This window comes from Rhincodon typus, chromosome 14 (assembly GCF_021869965.1).
Source record: "Rhincodon typus isolate 14 chromosome 14, sRhiTyp1.1, whole genome shotgun sequence".
In the NCBI taxonomy this organism is placed as follows: domain Eukaryota; kingdom Metazoa; phylum Chordata; class Chondrichthyes; order Orectolobiformes; family Rhincodontidae; genus Rhincodon; species Rhincodon typus.
This window is the reverse complement of record NC_063345.1, coordinates 60115089-60136427: the sequence shown is the minus strand read 5'-3', so window position 1 is coordinate 60136427 and position 21339 is coordinate 60115089. Positions and strand designations below refer to the sequence as shown.

General features: G+C 42.1%; 1 protein-coding gene across 3 annotated transcripts in view; it reads left to right on the top strand.

Moving 5' to 3' along the window:
* Positions 1-326: 326 nt before the first annotated feature.
* LOC109916290 (2-Hydroxyacid oxidase 2-like) overlaps positions 327-21339 on the top strand; it is a 69772-nt gene continuing 48759 nt past the window's right edge. For 2 of the 3 annotated variants that reach the window (XM_048605519.1, XM_048605517.1), the window contains exons 1-2: positions 327-391; positions 7383-7530. In XM_048605519.1, coding sequence (XP_048461476.1) covers positions 7400-7530 — 131 coding nt within the window. In that variant the 5' untranslated portion in view covers positions 327-391; positions 7383-7399. Of the gene's footprint in view, positions 401-7382; positions 7531-21339 lie in introns of all 3 variants that reach the window. The other variant, XM_048605518.1, reaches the window with a different exon arrangement.

Below are 21339 nucleotides of genomic sequence, written 5' to 3'. Positions count from 1 at the left end.
AGTCATTGTTGGGTCTGTACAGTATACTGCAATAGCCTAGCCTACAAAGGAGTTAAAGGCACTTCAAATTCACATCATGTCTGTTGTTTGGCATCTCAAGCATTGTCCACACCATTTGTTTGCTCCTAAATGTTAAATATTACTGAATTGGAAACTGTTTCATTGGTTTAGAAATGAGAAATGCGGTCCTTTGCTGCAAATATTTATTTTAGGAACAGTGTTATGTGATTACTAACTCAATCAATAACTCAGTCCTAAATTAATGACTAACTTCCTGGTAAAAATATCAGACTGGTGAACCATTAAAATTTACAGCAAAACTGCAACTTGCAGGAGAACACAGGTTTTTTGAAGGAAGATTTTTCACTGTTTAATGGTGGATCCGATGCAGGTAGTCAGAGTATGTTTTATCCTCACCTGTATAATGTATATTATAAAATAAGGGGCACCAATTTGCGATAATTTAATAAGGCACATCTTAGTTCTATGATCAAACACAAAGTGTTTGTGAAATTCAGACCTGCTGATTCATGTATATTTTCAGAGAGAAAAAAAATTTAAATCAGTGGTTTTTCTTACTATAAAATGTTTGTTTAATTATAATGCTGTTCCTAAAGGCTCGGAATAGAGGGAGGTGATAAGGAAGGTCTTTCTGATAGTACATGGGAAGTAGAGACTTAAACTTAGATAGAAACCTTTCTTCCTTTCTTTTCCTATGTTTCAAAGTATTTCAAGTTCAATGAAGTACAGCAGTTCTGAAATGTAACCACAGTTATAATGCAAGCAGACACAAGTGTTAATTTATAGGCAGCAAGGTCCTGCAAGTTGCCGTGTGTAAAAGAGTTAGATATACTGGCCATGATTTTCCATTTTTGAAGTTAAAGTATGGCAACAAGCATCTTAAATGGATCATAACCACCACTGCTTAAGGTGAGTGATCACACGCAATTGCACACTTCTGAGCTGATTATCAATGCAAGCGAGATCACCATACCTTGGTACCTCTCTCATAATCAGCAATGTGGGTGACTGAAAATCTCTTCATCTATCAGGGGACCAAACACCTATAAGTTTTGTGGATTGTAATCGAGGTGCTACAGATGAATCTCTGGGACAGTGAGGTTGGCAGTTAGCCCTGGGGGCGAAAGTGGGTGGGGGGTTCCAATTTGCCAATTGCCCTGATGAACGCGAGACAAAAAGCTTTGGCAAAACCTGTCTCTTTTCAGCAATGCTCAAGTTCTGTGCTGCCAAACAACTATTTGTTCAGTCAAGCCTTGAGCCAGAGGATTGGAAAGATCAACATCTGATCTCATGCCATGATTGTGTGGCTGAGGGATCACGTAAGGGAAACTAAGTTTAAGCAAAGCCTCAAAAATGATTTTGCTTGCTGTGTGCAGAGGAATCTTAACAATGAACATTATGGTCATACAGTAGGTTGTAATTGAGGACAATATTCTGATCCAAACACCTGGTTAGCAGTCTAGTGCTTTAATGAAGATGTCTGCCTTCAATTACATTCTATTGTGCTCTCATACGTCCACTGTTATCAGCGTAATTTGAAAATGGACAACAGGAATTACACCAGCAATTTTAAATTCCACTGAAATTCAGAAGAGTAACGAAATGCAATACTGTCTTCCTTTCTGGATGATGGAGTTTAGTGTGTGTAATAGTACACAGAAAAGATTATCAATAATTGATCAAATGTTCTGTGCCAATTGTTAACAACAGTCTGGTTTTATCCAGAGCTGTAATGCTCTGTTTTTCTATTAGATGATATATTACATTGAGGCCCTAGCTTAACTTTCAGCTGGATATATAAACACCCACTTCAGTATTTGAGTTAGAGTAGGAAAAGTCAACAAGGTGGTGCTCTGGAACTCACTACCTGAATTGATATTACAGGCATCAACCGTGGATTCCTTTAGTAAGTGTCTGCAATGCTGCTCAAGTGGCATAACCAGCAGGTCTATAGAACAAATGCTGGAGTACAGGATTAGATCTGATGGGCCAAATGGCCATTTTCTGAGCTGTAACATTTTATGATTTTATGCTCAACATCTCCAATAAAAGATTACTGATCAGCTTTCTTATTATTGTTTGAGGGACTAAACTATGTACAAATTTTTATGATCACAACGGTAACAATTCTTTGCAGTAACCATAACTCATTGGACGTGGATTTGTAATGTCCTAACGATCCGAAAGACACTGTTTATTGTTAGTTCTTTCTACCTTCTTAATAGCCAAACATGGCCAACAAGTTACCCAACATAGTTCTTTTCAACGTAAGAATTTACTGGAGGACGGTAGTTAATCTGCAGATCTCATTGCCGCAGAGGGCTATGGAGGCTAAGTCATTGAGTGTATTTAAGACAGAGATAGATAGGATCTTGATTAGTAAGAGGGTTGAGGGTTACAGGGAGAGGTAGGAGATTAGTGGTGAGATATATATCAGCCATAATCGAATGGTAAAGCTGACTTGATGGACCGCATGTCAAAATTCTGCTCCTATATCTTATGGTTTTATAAGAAGTGAGATCTTTAAAACATTGGGTTATATGACATAGAGTCATAGAAACAGACCCTTCAGTCCAACTCGTACATGCTGACCAGAAATCCTAAATAAATCTAGTCCCATTTGTCAGCATTTGGCCTATATCTCTTTTCACCCTTCCTATTCATGTACCCATCCAGATGTAATTATACCAGCCTTCACCACTTCCTCTGGCGGCTTATTCCATAGACACACCACCCTCTGTGTGAAAAAGTTTCCCCTTGAGTCCCTTCTAAATCTTCCCCCCTCACCTTAGACCTATGCCCTCTCGTTTTGGGCTCCCTCACTCCAGGGAAAAGACCTTGCTTATTTATCCTATCCATGCCCCTCATGATTTTATAAACCTCTATAAGGTCACCCCTCAGCCTCCGACACTCCAGGGAAAATAACCCCAGCCTATTCAGCCTCTCCCTATAGCTCAAACCTTCCAGCCCTTGCAACATCCTTATAAATCTTTTCTGAACCCTTTCAAGTTTCACAAACACCTTCCTATAGCAGGGAGACCAGAACTGCATGCAGTATTCCAATACTGGCCTAACCAATGCCCTATACTGCCACAACATGACATTCCAATTCCTATATTCAATGCACTGACCAATAAAGGCAAGCATACCGAATGCCTTCTTCACTATCCTGTCTACCTACGACTCCACTTTTAGGAACTATGAACCTGCTCCCCAAGGTCTCTTCATTCAGCAACACTCCCCTGGACCTTACCATTAAGTGTATAAGTCCTAACCTGATTTGCCTTTCCAAAATGCAGTACCTCACATTTATCTAAATTAAACTCTATCTGCCACTCCTTGGCCCATTGGCTCAGCTGATCACAATCCCATTGTAGTCTGAAGTAACCTTCTTCGCTGATCACTACACCTCTAATTTTGGTGTCATCTGCAAACTTACTAACCATAGCTCCTATGTTCACATTCGAATCATTTATATAAATGATGAAAAGTAGTGAACCCAATACCGATCCTTGTGGCACACCGCTGGTCACAGGCCTCCAGTCTGAAAAGCAACCCTCCACCACCACCCTCTGTCTTCTACCTTTGATCCCGTTCTGCATCCAAATAGCTAGATCATCCTGTATTCTATGTGATCTAACCTTGCTAACCAGTCTACCATTAGGAACCTTGACAAATGCCTTACTGAAATCCATATAGATCACATCCACCACTCTGCCTTCCTTAATCCTCTTCGTTACTTCTTCAAAAAAGTTAATCAAGTTAGTGAGATACGATAGCCATGTTGACTATCCCAAATCAGTCCTTGCCTTTCCAAATACATGTCAATTCTGACCCTTAGGATTCCCCCCAACAACTTGCCCACCACCGATGTCAGTCTTACCAGCCTATAGTTCCCTGGCTTTTCCTTACCACGTTTCTTAAATAATGGCACCACATTAGTCAACCTCCAGTCTTCAGGCTTGGAGACAGTAAGGACTGGAGATGCTGGAAGCCAGAGTCAATAGATGTGAAGCTGGAAAAGCACAACAGGTCAGACAGCATCCAAGGAGCAGGAAAGTCAATGTTTCATGCTAAAACTCTTTGTCAGGTCTGGGGAGGGGTGGGGAGCCCAGAAGTAAATGGGGGGAGGGGGTGGGGCTGGGGCAAGGGTGGGTGGGATGGTGATAGGTGAATGCAGGTAGGAAGTTGTTGTGATTGGTCTGTGGGAAGTGTGGAGAGGATAGGTGAGTAGGAAGATGGACAGGTTAGGTCAGGTCAGAGAGGTGAGGAGGAGGGGGAGGGCTGGACTCTATTTGCCGAAGCCATCTCATGTCCCCTTTTTGCCCTCCTGATTTCCCTCTTAGGTATACTCCTACTGTCTTTATCTTCTTCTCGGGATCCACTTGATCTCTGCTGTCTGTACCTGATGTATGCTTCCTTCTTATTCTTGACCAAAACCTCAATTTCCCTAGTCATCCAGCATTCCCTACACCTACCAGCCTTGCCCTTTGCCCTAACAGAAACACTTATCTCTAGACTTGCTTCACATGTGGCCATTAGATTTTGCAGGAAAATTGATTTGCTGCAGGCATGTAACTGACATCATTTTACATAAGCATTGGATCATGAGCCATCATGTTTCCTACCCTGCAGATATATGGTTAGTAAGTTTGCAGATGATATCAAAGTTGGTGCTGTAGTGGACAGTGAAGAAGGATATCTCAGATGAGGACCTTGATCAGATGGGCTGATAGGCTGAGGAGTGGCAGAGGGAGTTTAATTTAAATAAATGTGTTGCTTTTTGGAAAGGCAAATCAGGGCAGGACATACATACTTAAGGGTAAGGTCCTGGGGAGCGTTGCTGAACAAAGAGAGCTTGGGGTGTGGGTTCAAAGTTCCTTGAAAGTGGAGTCACAGGTAGACAGGGTGATGATGAAGGTATTTGGTATGCTTTCCTTTATTGGTCAGTGCATTGTGTATAGGATTTGGGAGGTCATGAGGCCACTTTTGGAATATTACGTGCAATTCCGGTCTCCCTGCTATAGGAAGGATGTTGTGAAACTTGAAAGGGTTCAGAAAAGACAGGGTTGGAGGTTTGAGTTATAGGGAGACATTGAATAGGCTCGAGCTATTTTCTCTGGACAGTTGGAGGCTGGGGGTAACCTGATAGAGGTTTATAAAATCAAGAGGGGCATGAATGAGGTGAATAGCCAAGGTCTCTTCCTGGGGGTGGGAGTGTCCAAAACTAGAGGGTATAGGTTTAAGGTGAGAGTGGAAAGATTTAAAAGGGACCTAAGAGGCAAATTTTTCACACATAGTATATATACGTATATGGAATGAGCTGCCAGAGGAAGTGGTGGAGGCTGGTACAATTATAACATTAAAGAAGCATCTGGATGGGTACATGAATATGAATGGTTTAGAGGATATGAATGCAAACAAATGGGACTAGATTAATTTCGGATATCTGGTCAACATGGATGAATTGGAACAAAGTTTGTTTCCATGCTGTACAACTCTATGACTCTAAATTGTCTGGCAAACAGGCAGGGCATTTAAAATTGCAGTCCTGGAGGATTCACTTTGGGCTTCCCAACAGAAGAACAGAAAATTCAACTCTTTGCATTTGTCACATTTGGGTAATTGATGACGTCAGTGCTATAATTTCAGAGACGTCATAGCTAAACACTTCTACTTGGTACACATTTAGTGAGGAGGTTGTGTGGCAGTTTTCCTCCTTTGGCCAGAAGTTCCTGTTTCAAATCCCACTGCCAGCCATATTGACCACTAAAGGTGTAACAAATAAGTTGATTATCGGCTTGTGAGTCCTTCCAATAAGTCAGACAGCAAGCAATGAGTGGGAAAGTCTTCTGGTCTGCCATCCTTCAGAAGGAAATGGCATACTGCTGCAGTAATGAGTCCATAAATATAGACTAAACCAGTGGCAGTACATAGTCCAACCCTCAGAAATGAGGCCTTGTGAAAGGCCAATGGATACTGTTGGCATTCCAGACTACCAGCTCAGATTACGCATATGAAAAAACATGCCTTATCATGACTGACACCAATGATTCTTGTCAAGTGTTCTTAGGGCTATTGCTGAACCAATGCATTATATGAACATTCCACCCTGCAAAAATCTCCATAAAAGCAATGTGCAGATTGTTCTATCCTGCCTATTCTTCTATTCTAAAGTGGTCTCTCCAGACCTCCCAGATTTTCTGGGGAACATTAAACCTCTCATTATTGGCAGTAACCCAGAAAAAAAATCCTTTCAACCATGACTGATGATGTCCTGGAAACCCATAATCAAAAAGGACCTGATTTAAATTCTTCTTGGATGTATGAGTCTAGCTCATGAGATTGTACAGTTTAGTATGTCTCTCAGGAAATCCAACACCTCATCAACTTTTCCATGGGATTTCAACTTTGTTTTCCTCATGAAGCAGTTACATGCAGATGGGAATACATGGTCAAATTTTGAATATAAATTTGGATATAAATTCCACTTCCTAGCTTTGTTTGGATGTAAACAAGTGATTAATTGGGCTAAATTTTATCACATCGTGAAATTGATCAATGTGAGGATCCTGGGTTAGCAAAAAGCCAAGGCCTAGAGAGATTTTAATTCCTTGACCTGACTTCCATACCAAGGCCTGACTCCCACTTGAATCCAGTAGGAATCATTGCGTGGCCAGTGGCAGGAGCAGGAATTGGAATGGAATGGTGGCTCAGTGGTTAACACTGCTGTCACATAGTGCCAGGGGCCTGGGCTCGATTCCAGCCTTGTGTGACTGTGTATGTGAACTTTGCACATTCTCCCCATGGTTGCGCATGTGTGCTCCAGTTTCCTCCCAGAGTCCAAAGATGTGAAGGTTGGGTGGATTGGCCATACTAAATTGTCCCGTGATATGCAAGCTGGGTGGAGGAGCCATGGGAAATGTGGGGTAACACAGTGTGGAGCTGGAGGAACACAGCAGGCCAGGCAGCATCAGAGGAGCAGGAAAGCTAACGTTTCGGTTCGGGAAGGGTCCTGACTCTGACTCCAGCATTGGCAGTTCTTACTATCTTTGAATGGGAAATGTGGGGCTGTGTTTGGGTGGAATGGGGATGCTCTTTGGAGGGTTGGTTCAAACCTGATGGGCAAGATGGGCCTCTTTCTGCACTGTAGGTATTCTATGAACTTAGTTCATCAGTCAAAATAGCAGAACGGGTCCAATCAGAGACCAATCTACACATTTACAGAAGATTGTTCCACCTTGCATTACGTGTTCTTACAGAATTAAACAGTATATTTTAGAATTTTGTATGAAATTTTAGCTGCAAGTTTCTATTACTGTGTGAACAAATGCATTTTTGCTTTGTTTTTATTCTTCAAGATTCATCCAACCCAGTAATGTCTATGATTTGTTTGGATGATTTTGAGGCCTACACTGAATGTTTCCTACCTTCAGCAGTATGGGATTTCTATGCTGGAGGTGCAGATGACTGTGAATCAAGAGACAGGAACCTGCTTGCCTTTAAAAGGTTTGTGTTATGTTTTGCTCCTTGAATGCATGCCAAGTTTTACTGTAATGATGTACCACTCTACACCGAAACCATAAACACAATTACAGCATGAATTAATACTTGTAGTTTGAACAAAAACAGAATGCTGGAGAAACTCAGCAGGTCGGGCAGTATCCGTGGAGAGAAAAACAGAGTTAATGTTTTGAGTCCAGTAACCCTTCATCAGAACTGAAAATAACTGGAAAGGATGGTATTTATTATGCTGATGATGGTGAGGAAGTGAATAGAGTAAATACAGATGGAGGCCAAAGACAGAGAGACAGACAGAAAGATAGAAAAAAAAGAGGATAGGCAAACGAAGAGAGATCTGATGATAAGCCAAGAGAGACAAAACAATAGACAGGATATAAAACAAGAAGTGTGAATAATTGAAAATGGGTTGGCTGTGCAGGGAACAAACCATACACAACAGGATTTAGAGATATGGAGATGGATAACCAACATGGAGGAGAGTGATTGCATTCTGAAATTGTTAAACTTAGTGTTGAGTCCTGAAGGCTATGAGGTTCCTGAGTGGAAGATGACACACTGTTCTTACAGCTTGAATTGAACTTCGCTGGAGCACTGCAGTAGGCCTGAGACACAAAAGTTGGCGTGAGAACATGTATTGAAGTTGCAGGCAACTGGAAGCTTGGGGTCATTTTTACGGATCAAGTGGTCACCAAATCTGCATTTCATCTCCCCATCTTACAAGAGTCCACATTGTGAGCAGTGAATACAGTAGACTGGATTGGGTGAAGTGCAGGTAAATTGCTACTTCACCTGGGAAGTGTGTCTGGTGCCTTGGATAGTGAGGAGGGAGGAGATAAACAGGCTTGTGATACACCTCCTGTGATTGCAGGGGTAGGTGCTGTGGGGGTGTGGAGCGGTGGCGGGAATGGAGAAGGAGTGGATCAGGGTGTCCCAGAGGGACCGTTCCATGCAAAATGCTGACAAGGGACAAGAAAGAAATATGTACCTGGTGTGGGCATCCCGTTGGAGGTGATGGAAATGGCTGTTTATGATCCTTTGGGTACAGAGGCAAGTGGGATAGAAAGCGAGGACCAAGGGACTATATTGTTGTTGTGGGAGGGAAGAGAAGGAGTGAGAGCAGAAGTATGGGAGATGGGTCTGACCCAGCTGAGGGTCCTGTCAATCACAGTCGTGGAGTATCCTCATTTGAGGAAAAAGGTGGACATTTCTGAGGCCCCGCTGCGAAGGTAGCATCATCAGAACAGATGTGGCAAAGATGGAAAAACTGGGAGAATGGGTTGGAGTCCTTACGGGAAGCAGGCTGTGAAAATGTATATTCCGCTTAATATGGGAGTTGGTGTGTTTGTAACAGAAATCAGTGGGCAGCCTATTGCCATGAATGGAAACAGAGACGTCGAGGAAGGGAAGGGAGAAATCAGAGATGGACCAGGTGAAGGTGAGGCAGGGTGGAAATTAGATATGAATTAAGAAATACTTTCAATTCCAGACAAGAGAGGGAAGCAGCACCAATTAACACTACTAACTGCTCTGACAAGAAAAGGCTTTCAAAAGGTATGTTATGAAGAATCGTTCACGTTTGGAAAAAAAATCCCAATATCACTTACCAATTCAAATTGTGATTGACACTCATTTTCGTCAGTTTTTAAGAATGTTTAAGTATTAATAGGTGGATCATCAGCAGAATGGCCAGACCCTGAAATAATATTCACAGCTACTACCGTTAACCTGGATTGTTAACAGTGGCCATTTGGGATGTTTTCCTATTTAAGATACCAATGTGTGAATTTCAAGATTATTCACTTAAATTGCAAAGTTTAAGAATACAGTTATCTTAGTTTCCCACTAGCTAAGTTTGTTCTTCAAAAAATTTCAGCTTCCACAGCAGCAATTAGGATATTTTCTCAGGGGTGTGGGCAGTGAGAAGGAGGCTGTTTACCATCCAACAAGGGGAGGTGGCAGACTCTGAAAACTGGAGGGGCATGCAGAGGCTTTCCAACTTGAAAGCAGCAGCAGCAAGCTGCAATACTGGGTCAATAAGGGAGAGAGAGCTTCAAAGTGAAGGTTCTCTCTTCCTCCAGCATTTTAAGACAAAATAATTCCTTTCACCACAATGCTGTGACTGCACCCAGGAATTTTTTTTTCCTTTTATTCATTCACGGGGTGAGGGCATCACTGGCTAGGCAGCATTTATTGCCCATCCCTAATTGCCCCAAGGGCAGTTAAGAGTCAACCACATTGCTGTAGGCCTGGAGTCACATGTTATCCAGACCAGGTAAGGATGGCAGTTTTCTTCTGTAAAGGGCATTAGGGAACCAGATGGGCTTTTCCCCAACAATCGACAATGGATTCATGGTCATCATTTGACTCTTAATTCCAGATATTTATTGAATTCAAATTCCACCATCTGCCACGGTGGGATTCAAATTCAGGTCCCCAGAACATTATTTGGGTCTTGGGATTAACAGGCCAGCGATAATACCACTAGGCCATCACCTCCTTAACTTAAAATTGGATTAAACAGCCAGTGAGAAGGCAGCAAGGCGATATTCCCAAATCAACACAGTGAGAACATTTAAGAAGGCTGTCAAAAAACAACCTGCATGCTAATAAAAGTAATTAATAAATGTCCCGTGGGTAATTAAGACAGCGACACAGGCTGTCAGATACCTGAGAATTGAAAGTTGCTGGTGTTGCAGTGGGAAAGTGGGATGACAGCAATTTGAAAGTGGTGTTCCACAGAAAGATGCAAGGAGTTTATAAAGTTGCAGATTAGAATGTGGGCCAGCAGCTAATGACGTTTTTGGCATTTTAACCTCACTACAGAATAACCCCGTTGATTTTGAAACCAAGGTTGTGAGAAGCACATGACAGTATAAAAAAAATTCAACAGTAGCCAGATTTGGCATCATGGAATATAAGCAGTACACAATTCACTGTCCTTATTACTCCGATAAGTAAAAAGTCTACTGCTTCTGCATTCATTGAATTAGCAAATTGGATTAATTCACCTTTTTCTCAGTCAGTGTTGGAAAGAACAGTATCACTTGGATTTAAAAAAGGTCTTGAATGTCAACGAAATGGAGAGTATCATAAACCTGTCTGGCCACTGCCTGGGAAGCACAGAGCTTGGGAAAATGTAATATTTATCATAAAAGGCTCTTAAGACAATGAAACAATAATACAATTTAAACTTGCACTGCAAAAAATATAATCAGATACCATTGTATTATTCTGAGTAATCTCACAGCAACCTGGAATGGAATAAGGTTAATGTTGTTCAGTCTACAGTAGTGTAATTCAGCCTTCATCAGTTTCCAATTAAGTTCAAGAAGTTGGATCTTTGAGCAGAGAAATGCCAAGGGAGATGTCTGCAGGCACCAGGCCAGCAGTTGCATTATCAGAGACTGCAGTAAAAAGACTAGTCCTGCCACATCATCATATGGGGCCCATGTGCCACCTTCCCTAATGATAAGCCGTGGTGTGATTGCCCCTTTCCACTGGTTCAGGAATACTGTCGACTTTCAGCTAAGCTCCGTTTTAAACTCCATCTCAAATGTCTTTAATTAGATTGGAATGCATTACCTTTCTTTGCATTTCTCTATTTTCTTAATGGGGTGTTCTATTATCATTGATCTGTTTATTTTATAACTTTAATGCCCTTCCTCCGCAACCCTGAACAGATAAGGGGATGGAGTTGCACCCGTTCACCCTTTATCAATGTAATATACAGTACCAGAATAGGGAGAAAGTAATGCTTTTCTTTCTATGATGGAGAATACCTCATGTTGCTCTTACAATGTTTTAGTTGTACTGCTAACTCATTTGCTGAATTGAGTCATGTCTCCTCTCAAGTAGCAGTTATATAATCATTTTCACTGGTTTAATTTCAAGGTTCTGGATATGTGAAATATCTTTAATGTATCCAAAGTCTATGGACCATATACTACTATTAGTTGTAGCTATCCAGCTGCAAAAGATTAATAAACAAATAAAGGATAAAGAAAGAAGAAAAGTCAGACCAGTTTCATCAATTCATATTTTGGACAAATAAAATGGGGACATTAAGTGGCTTGTGGTTGTAAGGATTGAAGAAAACGTATCAGGAAGAATCAAATAAGAAATAGAGTGAAAACATCATATAAAGTTTGACATTGGGAACATCTTCAGAATATATTATATAATAATGAAAAAAACAAGGGAGGATGGGTGTCGGAAGGCTTGTATTCAGTCAGCGATCGGAGTTAATATTTTAGCTGCTGGGCCAGAAAATTTATAATGTGACTAACTAATAATGCCATTCAGTTTAAATATCAAATTTCATCCAATGCAGTAACTAGAAAAATTCTGGCATAAGGATGCTGGATTTATGCACAATGCTTATAACAACATACATCTGGGATGTAGGTCTGACTATAATTCAAGCTATCTGATGTCAGACTTTGCATGAGTAGAGCTGAACTGTTTAAAATACCATGAGAACTTGGAATTGCCGCCTTCACCACCTGCCTTGGGAGTTTTTGTTAAGTGGGTGATCAGCAACATTAAATTACTGAGAGAGGAATTTGATACAAGTGTGTTAACTATTTATGGAATAAAATTGCACAGGAATTTCCACATTTATATTTCCACTCTGCCTTGTTCCAGAACAAGATTGTTTCCTTTCTTACTGCTGCTACCTTTTATATATTGGTAATTCTGAATGTTTTGTTTGTTTGACAAGACAAGACCACATTTATTGGCCATCCCTAATTGCCTGGAGATGACAGTAATGGGCCTTTTTCTTGAACCGTCATAGTCTGTGTGTTGACGACAGTCCCACACCGGAGCGCTTTCTGGGATTTTGACACAACAGCCGAGAAAGGGAAAGCAATATATGTCCAGTTTGGGATGGTGTCTGTCTTGGGGTAATTTGAGGCATGCTATTCCCATAAGTGGCTGCCGCCATTTTCTTGGTGGTAAAGGATGAGGAATTGGTGGTATTGAAGTAAATTTACAAAATTGTTGTAATATACCCCAAAGAGAGTCTAACACATTGTTACACTGTGAAAAGGGATGCATGGTAGTAGAAGTCATTGATTGAGGCCAATGCCAAAGGTAAAGAATGTATCTTTTCATTTTTCTGTATTTTTGACGATGGACTGAAATGGGAGAGTTGTTTTGAAAGCCAAAGTTGTGGAAAGGGGTTGCTGCACTATTTTAAAGCAAGTTACTTGACACCCCTTGAAAGTGCTGTTTACACATTGTTCAAGCAGTGCAGGATGTTACTACATATCACCTGGAGCCAGGGGTATGAACAAAGGGAGATTCAGATGGTAGCAAGTATCTCACTGGTCTGTGTAATGGTAACGGATTGGTAATGACACAGGCCTTCTGCCTGCCAATGACTATATGATTGCCTCCCAGACAGCTGGATGTTTGGTCACAAGCTGTTGGCCTTCTGAAAAGGAAGGGGCTGTATTTTCCTTTGTGGTAAAAAGCACTTCAAGCTTGAAGAAAGCTAGTTTATTGCTGTCATTGGTTGCTGTGAGTTGTGGCTTTTATCTATGAGTCAGAGATTTTGTAAATGTGAACCAATAACTTCCCATCAGCAAGTGAAAGAAGGAAGTTTAAGGAGCAGCACATCCTGTCAAGCTAAAAGGATCATCTTAGTGAACCCTGTGGCCAGGGTCTATTGAATTGTCTTCCCAGTCTTTCCCAACCCCCATTTCTTTTGTGTCTGTCTGTATGTGTGTACAGGGAGTTTTGTAAGGGGATGAGTAGGGTTATTTCGTTGGAGTCTTATATTACAAGCAGTTAATTTATAAATTGTACATGTAGCAAATCATGAAAGTATTATCACGGATGCTTTATGGCTGGTTTAAAAGAAACACATTTGTATATGATAGTAATGGTAGTGCTCAATGTTATATGTATACAGAATTAGTACAAAATATATAACTGTAGGTTGATGAGCTAAGGATCCAGTAATATAATGGAATTAAGGTTTTAAAAGAAAAAAGAATGAGTGTGGACTTGGTGGGCCAAAGGGCCTGTTTCCACACTGTAGGGATTCTATGAATAAACCATTATGAACCATCTATTATAAAGTGGAGATTGAACCCTCACCCCCCATCTCTGAAAGCTAAAACTGAAACACCCAAAGAGGTGCGCCTCGCCCTATAATCTGTAAAGGGAATGTGAAAAGAGGTGCAACCTGCCTTTCAGCAACATCTAGTAGTTAAATAAAACAAATAACTGGCTAGATCCCAGACCTGAGCCCCTAGTCCACAAGTACTCTATCCAACTTTGCAACACCTCTCCCCTTATGAAAAAAATGAACCATCATTATGAAAAGATGGCCCTCAGACATCCCACCCAGACTCACCTAATCTACACATCCCTGAACACTACAGGCAATTTAGCCTGGCCAATCCACCTAGCATGCACTTCTTTGGACTATGGGAGGAAACCCACGCAAACACAGAGAGAATTTGCCAACTCCAAACAGACAGTTGCCAAAGGGTGGAATCAAACCCAGGTCCTCAGCCCTGTGAAGCAATAGTGCTAACCACTGAGCCACCGTGCCGCCCCAGCTAGAATTTATTTATTTGTAATAAACAGTCATTCGTGTTAAGCGCAGAAACCTGGTCTGTGCTTTCTGTCAACCTGGGTCTAAAAAAGCAGGGAAATTGGGGAATTTTGTGTAGTTTTATAAAATTGTTAGCTTTTGTGATGACTCTGGGAACAGTAGAGCTTCAGTTCGAGCACATTACCCTGGTGAGGGGTAACAGTTTTTAATCTGGTTGAAGATAAAATTATGCACCAAAAACAGATCAGACTGAGGAGCTGTTCAAAGGAATTCCTGCAGCGATATCCCAGGGCTGTGAGGATTGCCCCTGTAAATCAAAATCATCTTCTTTCTCACCAGCCACGAGATGGCTCTCCCATTGGACCTTCACAGTTTTAACCTTTGTTTTGCTGGACTCCCTGGCTTCCATTCGTGGCAACACATAATTCACTCCGTTAGCTAGATAAGAATTGCTGAACGGAATGCCCAGTTTTGCGGGAGGTCTGAAGTTGTCGATGGCAACTGCCCCTCAGTTTAAGGATAAAGTCTACTCAGTTTCATGGGTGTCTACATTGGGTGCTCATGTGACTTATTCTTGACTCACAGATCTCCGGCAAGTGGGACAGAATAATGTAGTGGGATCCAATTTGTGTTTTCTTTCCTTTCCTTCTCTGGCAGCACTCTGCCTCATCATTAAGACATGGGACAGACTCTTATAGGGCCCTGAATGACATGGCCCTCTCTGAATCAATGGCAGTGAACACAATGATCACAACCTGTACTGTTACTACAATCTAATTCTTTATTCATCACCCAGTCAGTTTAACACTGCAGCATAAAGTTGCATCAGGTTACAACACAAAGCTGTCTTATATGCACTACTGAGACTTAAGTTTTACCCACATTGGTGAGGGATCGCTGGCCAGCTTAAGTCATTCAACTGGGTCTGTCTTCTGAGCTCCAAGCTACTTCTAGTAGTTCTACTTCTGTGAAGGCTGTTCCTAGGTTATCATGACCAACGTCTTCAATACTTTTACTTATATGTTCAAAAATGTTCGACCACCTACTCCTGCCTAGGACCCTCATGACTCTGGGATCATCCATCCAACAGTTGTTTGGATGGGAATAATAAATGCTGGAAATCACAGCTGATCGGACAGCATCCATGAAGAGAGAGCAAGCTAATGTTTCAAGTCTAGATGACTCTTTGTCAGATGAAGAGCTCTCACTGCAGTACAGGAGTGTGGTGATGACAATGACCCTATTCTCTGTGCTGGAGCAGTAATGAGAATAGGCAGTCCCTGGTTCTGTCCCTGAGTCTGTTCTGTACGCAAGTCAGAACACAATGCAGGACAGTATAAAGCAGCTGTTTCTTAGTGTAGGAAATATTTGTATATTGGATATTTAAAGTTACAAGACTGCATTTGTAAGAATGAGTATTTGTAAGTTAGACATTTATAAATTGGTTACCCTCATGGCTGGGGTTGCCATGCTAAAGTGACATGCTAGAAACACTAGGTGGCATTATACTGGCACAAACTGAACAGCTACAAACTGGCTCCTGCTACTGTCCCTAATCTCAGATCAACAACACTGTAGTGATAGTTGCAGTGGAACTAAGGAGATGAATGACCTACTCCTGATTAGAACATAGAACTATACAGCACAGGTACGGCATCTTCAGCCCACGACGTTATGCCGAACATGATGCCAAACTGAACCAATCCCTTCTGCCTGCCTTTGCTCCATATCCCTCCATTCCTTGCATATTTATGTACTTACCTAAAAGTCCCTTGAACGCCCCTATCGTATCTGTCTCCACCACCACCCCTGGCAGCCTATTGCAGACTCCTATCCCTCTCTGTGTGAAAACTTACCCTTCACATCTGTTTTGAACTTTCTCCTTTTCACCTTAAATGCATGTTCCATAGTTTTAGACATTTCAACTCTGGGAAAATGATTCCAGGAACCATTCTCCATGTTTACACAAACTGTTACATGGCTGCTTGTTTATTTGTTACAAAAGCACTTCTAGCAAAACCTATTGGCAAAAATCTGTCAATATTCCAAATGTCGTGACTGCGTCAATTCCCCATCAAGATTGCCACAGCCTTGAAATTTTTCTTTGTAGCAAACTAATAAACCTGATTTTAATCTAGCAATTTAGACTTTTCTATTTTGATATTGCAACTCAAAATTAGATAAGTGACCCTTGATTAGAAGTTACTTCTATTGGAACCGAAAGAAGACAAATTTCACACTTTATCTCTGACATAGAATGGAACATTATATGAGGAGGTGAGGGATATGTTCTGCTTCTGGTCTAATGAAGATTTTCCACTGAATTGCAGATTGCTCTGGGGAACATTTAACCTTAGACTGATCACAGCTTTTAATCTCTATTGACTTAATTTTCAGACCCATATATGAAATGTTCTTTTTTAACTGTTATGTAATAAGCACATTAAGTGAATTTGAGACAATCTCACTGAGAATGTTAGAGTTTAACTATTGAATAACCCGAGGGATTAAGTGTCCTGTATTATGGGAACATTTGGTGATTTTCTGCAGCTGCTATGTGTACGGACACCAATGAGGAAATTAATGTTTGGAAACTTAATGAGAAGTAGATTGTTCCACAAAATTATATAATAAGCAGCTTCCTTTCTGCGTATTAGGTATAGTTAAGTATATCATTGTCCTCAGCTGTCTTAACTGCCTTTTAAACCATTTGTCAGGTGCAGCTATGAATGGTTCAGGTCAGCTAGAATGAGCCCATCACCTCTGTCACTTTCTAGGTGGTCTGGCAAAAACTATATAAGTATTCAAAGGCAGAGATACAACAGAATTCTACTAAAGTTGCATTTAAAGCTACCTGACCAAGATTAGCTATTACCCAGTGCCAATTTAGGCAAAGTAGATAAAAGCCTTGGACATGGTAGTTAGGAGGAGGAGTGTGGTTTCAGTTCTGACATTTGCTTTGCAATCAAAAGAAAATCAGTCATAAACGTTAATAATGCACGGTTCCTCACAATGCTACAGAGCAGTAAATGGAAGACACGTGACTTGCTACAGGACTGGCTTGTGTGCGGGTCTGGTTTACATTTCGGAAACGTGCAGATAAACGATCTCCAGACTGTCGCAGCTGAATCCAGACAAGTAACAAACCTCGTTCGCCTGCCATCTGCGGAATGGAGCTCACCTCTACGTGGGAGAGGCCACATTGTTGTTGTCTGCCCTCTCCCACTCTCATTCAAAACCCGACCTTGGACTTCATGTTCTATTTATAAGTTTAAAAAAAACAGTAGCTTCCTGCTGGTGACATAATGTTATTACTGGCACTTAGAGTGAGACTTAATTCATAGAGTCGTAGTGGGCTACGGCACAGAAAAAGGGCCTACAGCCCACTGAGTCTACGCCAGTCAGAAATAACCACCTAACAAGTTTAATCCTGTTTTCCAGCACTGATCAACTCAGTCAAAATCCACCCAAGAACACTGAGTTAAACGTGAAGATGACCAGCCTCTGCATCCTCTAAGCAACCGCCAGAACTGCCTATGGGTGGCACAGTGGCTTAGCGGTTAGCACTGCTACTTCACAGCCCCAGGGACCCGGGTTCAGTTTCAGCCTCAGGCGATTGTCTTTATCATAGTGTCCAGGGATGTGCAGGCTAGGTGGGTTAGCCATGGTAAACGCAGGGTTACAGGGATTAGGTGGGTCTGGGTGGGATGCTCTTCAAAGGTGTGGTCATGATGGACCAAATGGCCTGCTTCCACATGATAGGGATTCTACGATATCAGGCAATTTAGTGTTATCATTAGAGGACCAAACATCCTGGACCATTGCTACACAGCCATCAAAGAAGCGGACTCCCACTAGAGGGCTGAAAGTTCTGGACAACTGCTGCACAACCATCAAAGACACCGACCCCTCAATCTTCCAAAGCCCACACTTTGGAAAATCAGATCACAGTGCTGTGTTCCTCCTCCCAGCCTACAAGAAGAAGCTGAAATAGGAGGATCCTTCACAGAAAGTAATACAATGCTGGTCCAAGGCAGTGGAAGAGCATCTCCGAGTTTGCTTGGAATGGGCAGGCTGGACTGTATTCAAGTACTCAGCGGAAAATCTGGACGAGTACCCTACCACCATCACGGACTTAATTAGCGAATGTGTGGAGGACTGCGTGCCAAAGAAGTCAACCAGAATTCTCGGACGAACCGGGAGATCCACTCCCTACCAGAGAGCAGACTTGCAGCATTGAAGTCGGACAGTCCAGGCTTATACAGAAAATCCAGATGTGGCCTTCTGCAATGCCATCAGGGATGCCAAGTCACAGTATCGTACCAGGTTAGGGGCCCAAACCAACCACACAAGCACCAGCTGCCTGTGGCAAAGCCTAAACAACATAATGGGATACAAAATGAAGCAGAGCAAGATTGTGGACAAAAACACACCCCTCCCTGATGCGCCCAATGCTTTCCATGTTCAGTTCGAGCAGAATGCCAGCAGCGCAGTGCCCCGACAGCCCCAGATGTGCCTGCTCCTTCCGTCGCCGCTGCAGATGTCAGATCGGTCTTCCTGAGAGTCAGCCCAAGGAAAGCGACAGGCGCAGACGGAGTCACCGGCCATGCCCTTAGATCCTGTGCGGACCAGTTGGTGGACGTATTCACCATCATCTTCAACCTCTCCCTTCTACAAGCTGAAGTCCCCACCTGCTTCATGAAGACCATCATCAACCCTGTACCAAAGAAAGCACGTGCAACTTGCCTTAATGGCTACTGCCCAGTGACTCTGACCTTCATAATCATGAAGTGCTTTGAGAGGCTGGTCATGGCCCACATCAACTCGAGCCTCCCAGCCTGCCTTGATCCCCTGCAATTTGCCTACTGACGTAACAGGTCTACAGGGAACACCATTTCCTTAGCCTTGCACTCAACCCTGGAACATCTGGCAACGTGGACGCCTATGTCAGGGTCCTACTGATTGACTACAGCTCCGCCCTCAACACCATTATCCCCTCCAGACTGATCTCAAAACTCCAGGACCTAGGTCTCAGCTCTGGCCTCTGCAACTGGATCCTCAGCATCCTGACCCACGGACCACAATCATCGAAGATAAATAACTGCACCTTCTCCACAATAATGCTCAATACTGGAGCCCCCCTCAAGGATGCATTCTCAGCCCCCTACTGTACTCCCTGTATGCCCAGGAGTGTGTAGCCAAATTCCAAACAAACATCATCTACAAGTTTGCTGATGACAGCACTGTGATAGGACAGATATCAAACAATGATGAGTCAGAATACAGAAAGGAGATAGAAGGCTTGGTGTTGTGGTGAATGATAACAACCTTTCCCTCAATGTCGGCAAAACTAAAGAACTGATCATTGACTTCAGAAAGAAAGGAGGAGGACACGCCCCCATCTACATCAACAGAATGGAGGTTGAGAGCGTCAAGTTCCCAGGAGCGACAATAACTGACAGCCCATGTAGATGCGAGGGTCAAGAAGGCACAGCAACATCTCTTCCTATTCAGGTGGCTTAGGACATTCAGCATGTCCATAAGGACTCTCACCAACTTCTACAGATACACCACTGAAAGCATTCAGCCTGGTATGGCAACTGTTCTGTCCAGGATCATAAGAAACTACGGAAGGTTGTGTGCACAGACCATCATGGAAGACAACCTTCCATCCATGGACTCTGTTTACACTTCTCGCTCCCATGGAAAGGCAGCCAACATCATCAAAGACCGATCCTACTATAGTAATGCTCTCCTATGACCTCTTCCATCAGGCAGAAGAAACAGAAGCTTGAACACAAACAGGTTCAAGAACAGCTTCTTCCCTGTTGTTATTAGACTATTGAATGGACTCTCTAACTTCAAATAATGCCCATCTTGTTAATGTTGATCTTGCTTCACACACCTGTAAGCCTCAGTCTGTTTAAACACCCTATGATCTGCCTGTACTGCTCGCAGACAAAGCTTTTCATCGTACTTTTGTACACATGACTACAATAAATCAAATCAGATCGATTACATTTACCATTCGCATTGGTGTGAATGTAAGACTAATCATAATAATGACACTAATAAAGGAATAGCCACTTACAATGTTATTTTTACAGGATAAATAGCATAGGCATTTTCATAGAATCCCTCTTCAAGCACAGTTTCTCTCTAGTAATTCCATGTCATTTTTCCTTATCCACTTACAGATTTCTAATAAACTCTTCAGTCTATTTGCTTTCTCTTTTCCCTTAAATATTCTCCAGTACTCTCCCAGTTAGGTCAAAGTTCACGGCGATAGTCTTGCGAAGGCAAATGATTGTCTGCTTCCCTTCATGTATTTTATCATCTGTCACATAAATGGGCAAATCAAGTGAACATCACAATGTGGTTATAAATGGAAGGGACTGAATTTAAAAGTCTATTAGTATGACAATAATAGTGACTGAACGAGCTGTAGCCACTGATAAATAGAGAGAAATCTTTGCGTCAACCCTGGCTTCAATTTCTGGATCCCTTGCCTCTGAGCCAGCAATTTGTCCATTCCTACAATAAAACATAGAACCATGGATGCTGGAAATCTGAAATAAATGCAGAAATTGCCAGAGAAACTTAGCAGATCTGGCAGCATCTGTGGAGAGGAAGAAGAGTCAACATTCAAGGCAATCTTTAAACTGATAGTAGCCGGGAAAAGATGGGCACGGATGTTGGGCAGGGTGGTGGCAGTGGGAGTGAGTGGATAGTTGGAGATGGAGCCCAGAGAGAGACATAGGCAGTTACAGGCAAAGGGATGAATAACAGTAAGGCAGGGAGAAAGACAAGCTGGTAATGGGGGAGCTAAGTAGGAGAAAATGAGCTGAAAATGCTGAAGCCAGATTTCTCCAGTTTTTCTGTATGTTCATATTCCACTCCAGGACTTGAGAATGATCATCTGGACTGATATTCCAGTGCTGCACTGACCCACATGCTATCTTGCTTGTGAGATATTAAAATGGAGCCATGCAAATAGGTAATCCTCAAGCAATATGACAAAAACTCTGTATTGCTCTTCACAAACTGATAGTCACATTTGCTGCATTGTGGTATTGACCATACTTCAAAAACACTTTTTTGGTTGTAAGAACACTTTGAGACATTCAATGATCATGAAAGCTGCGCTATAAATATAAGAGGTAACAAGGTGCAGAGCTGGATGAACACAGCAGGCCAAGCAGCATCAGAGGAGCAGGAAAGTTGAC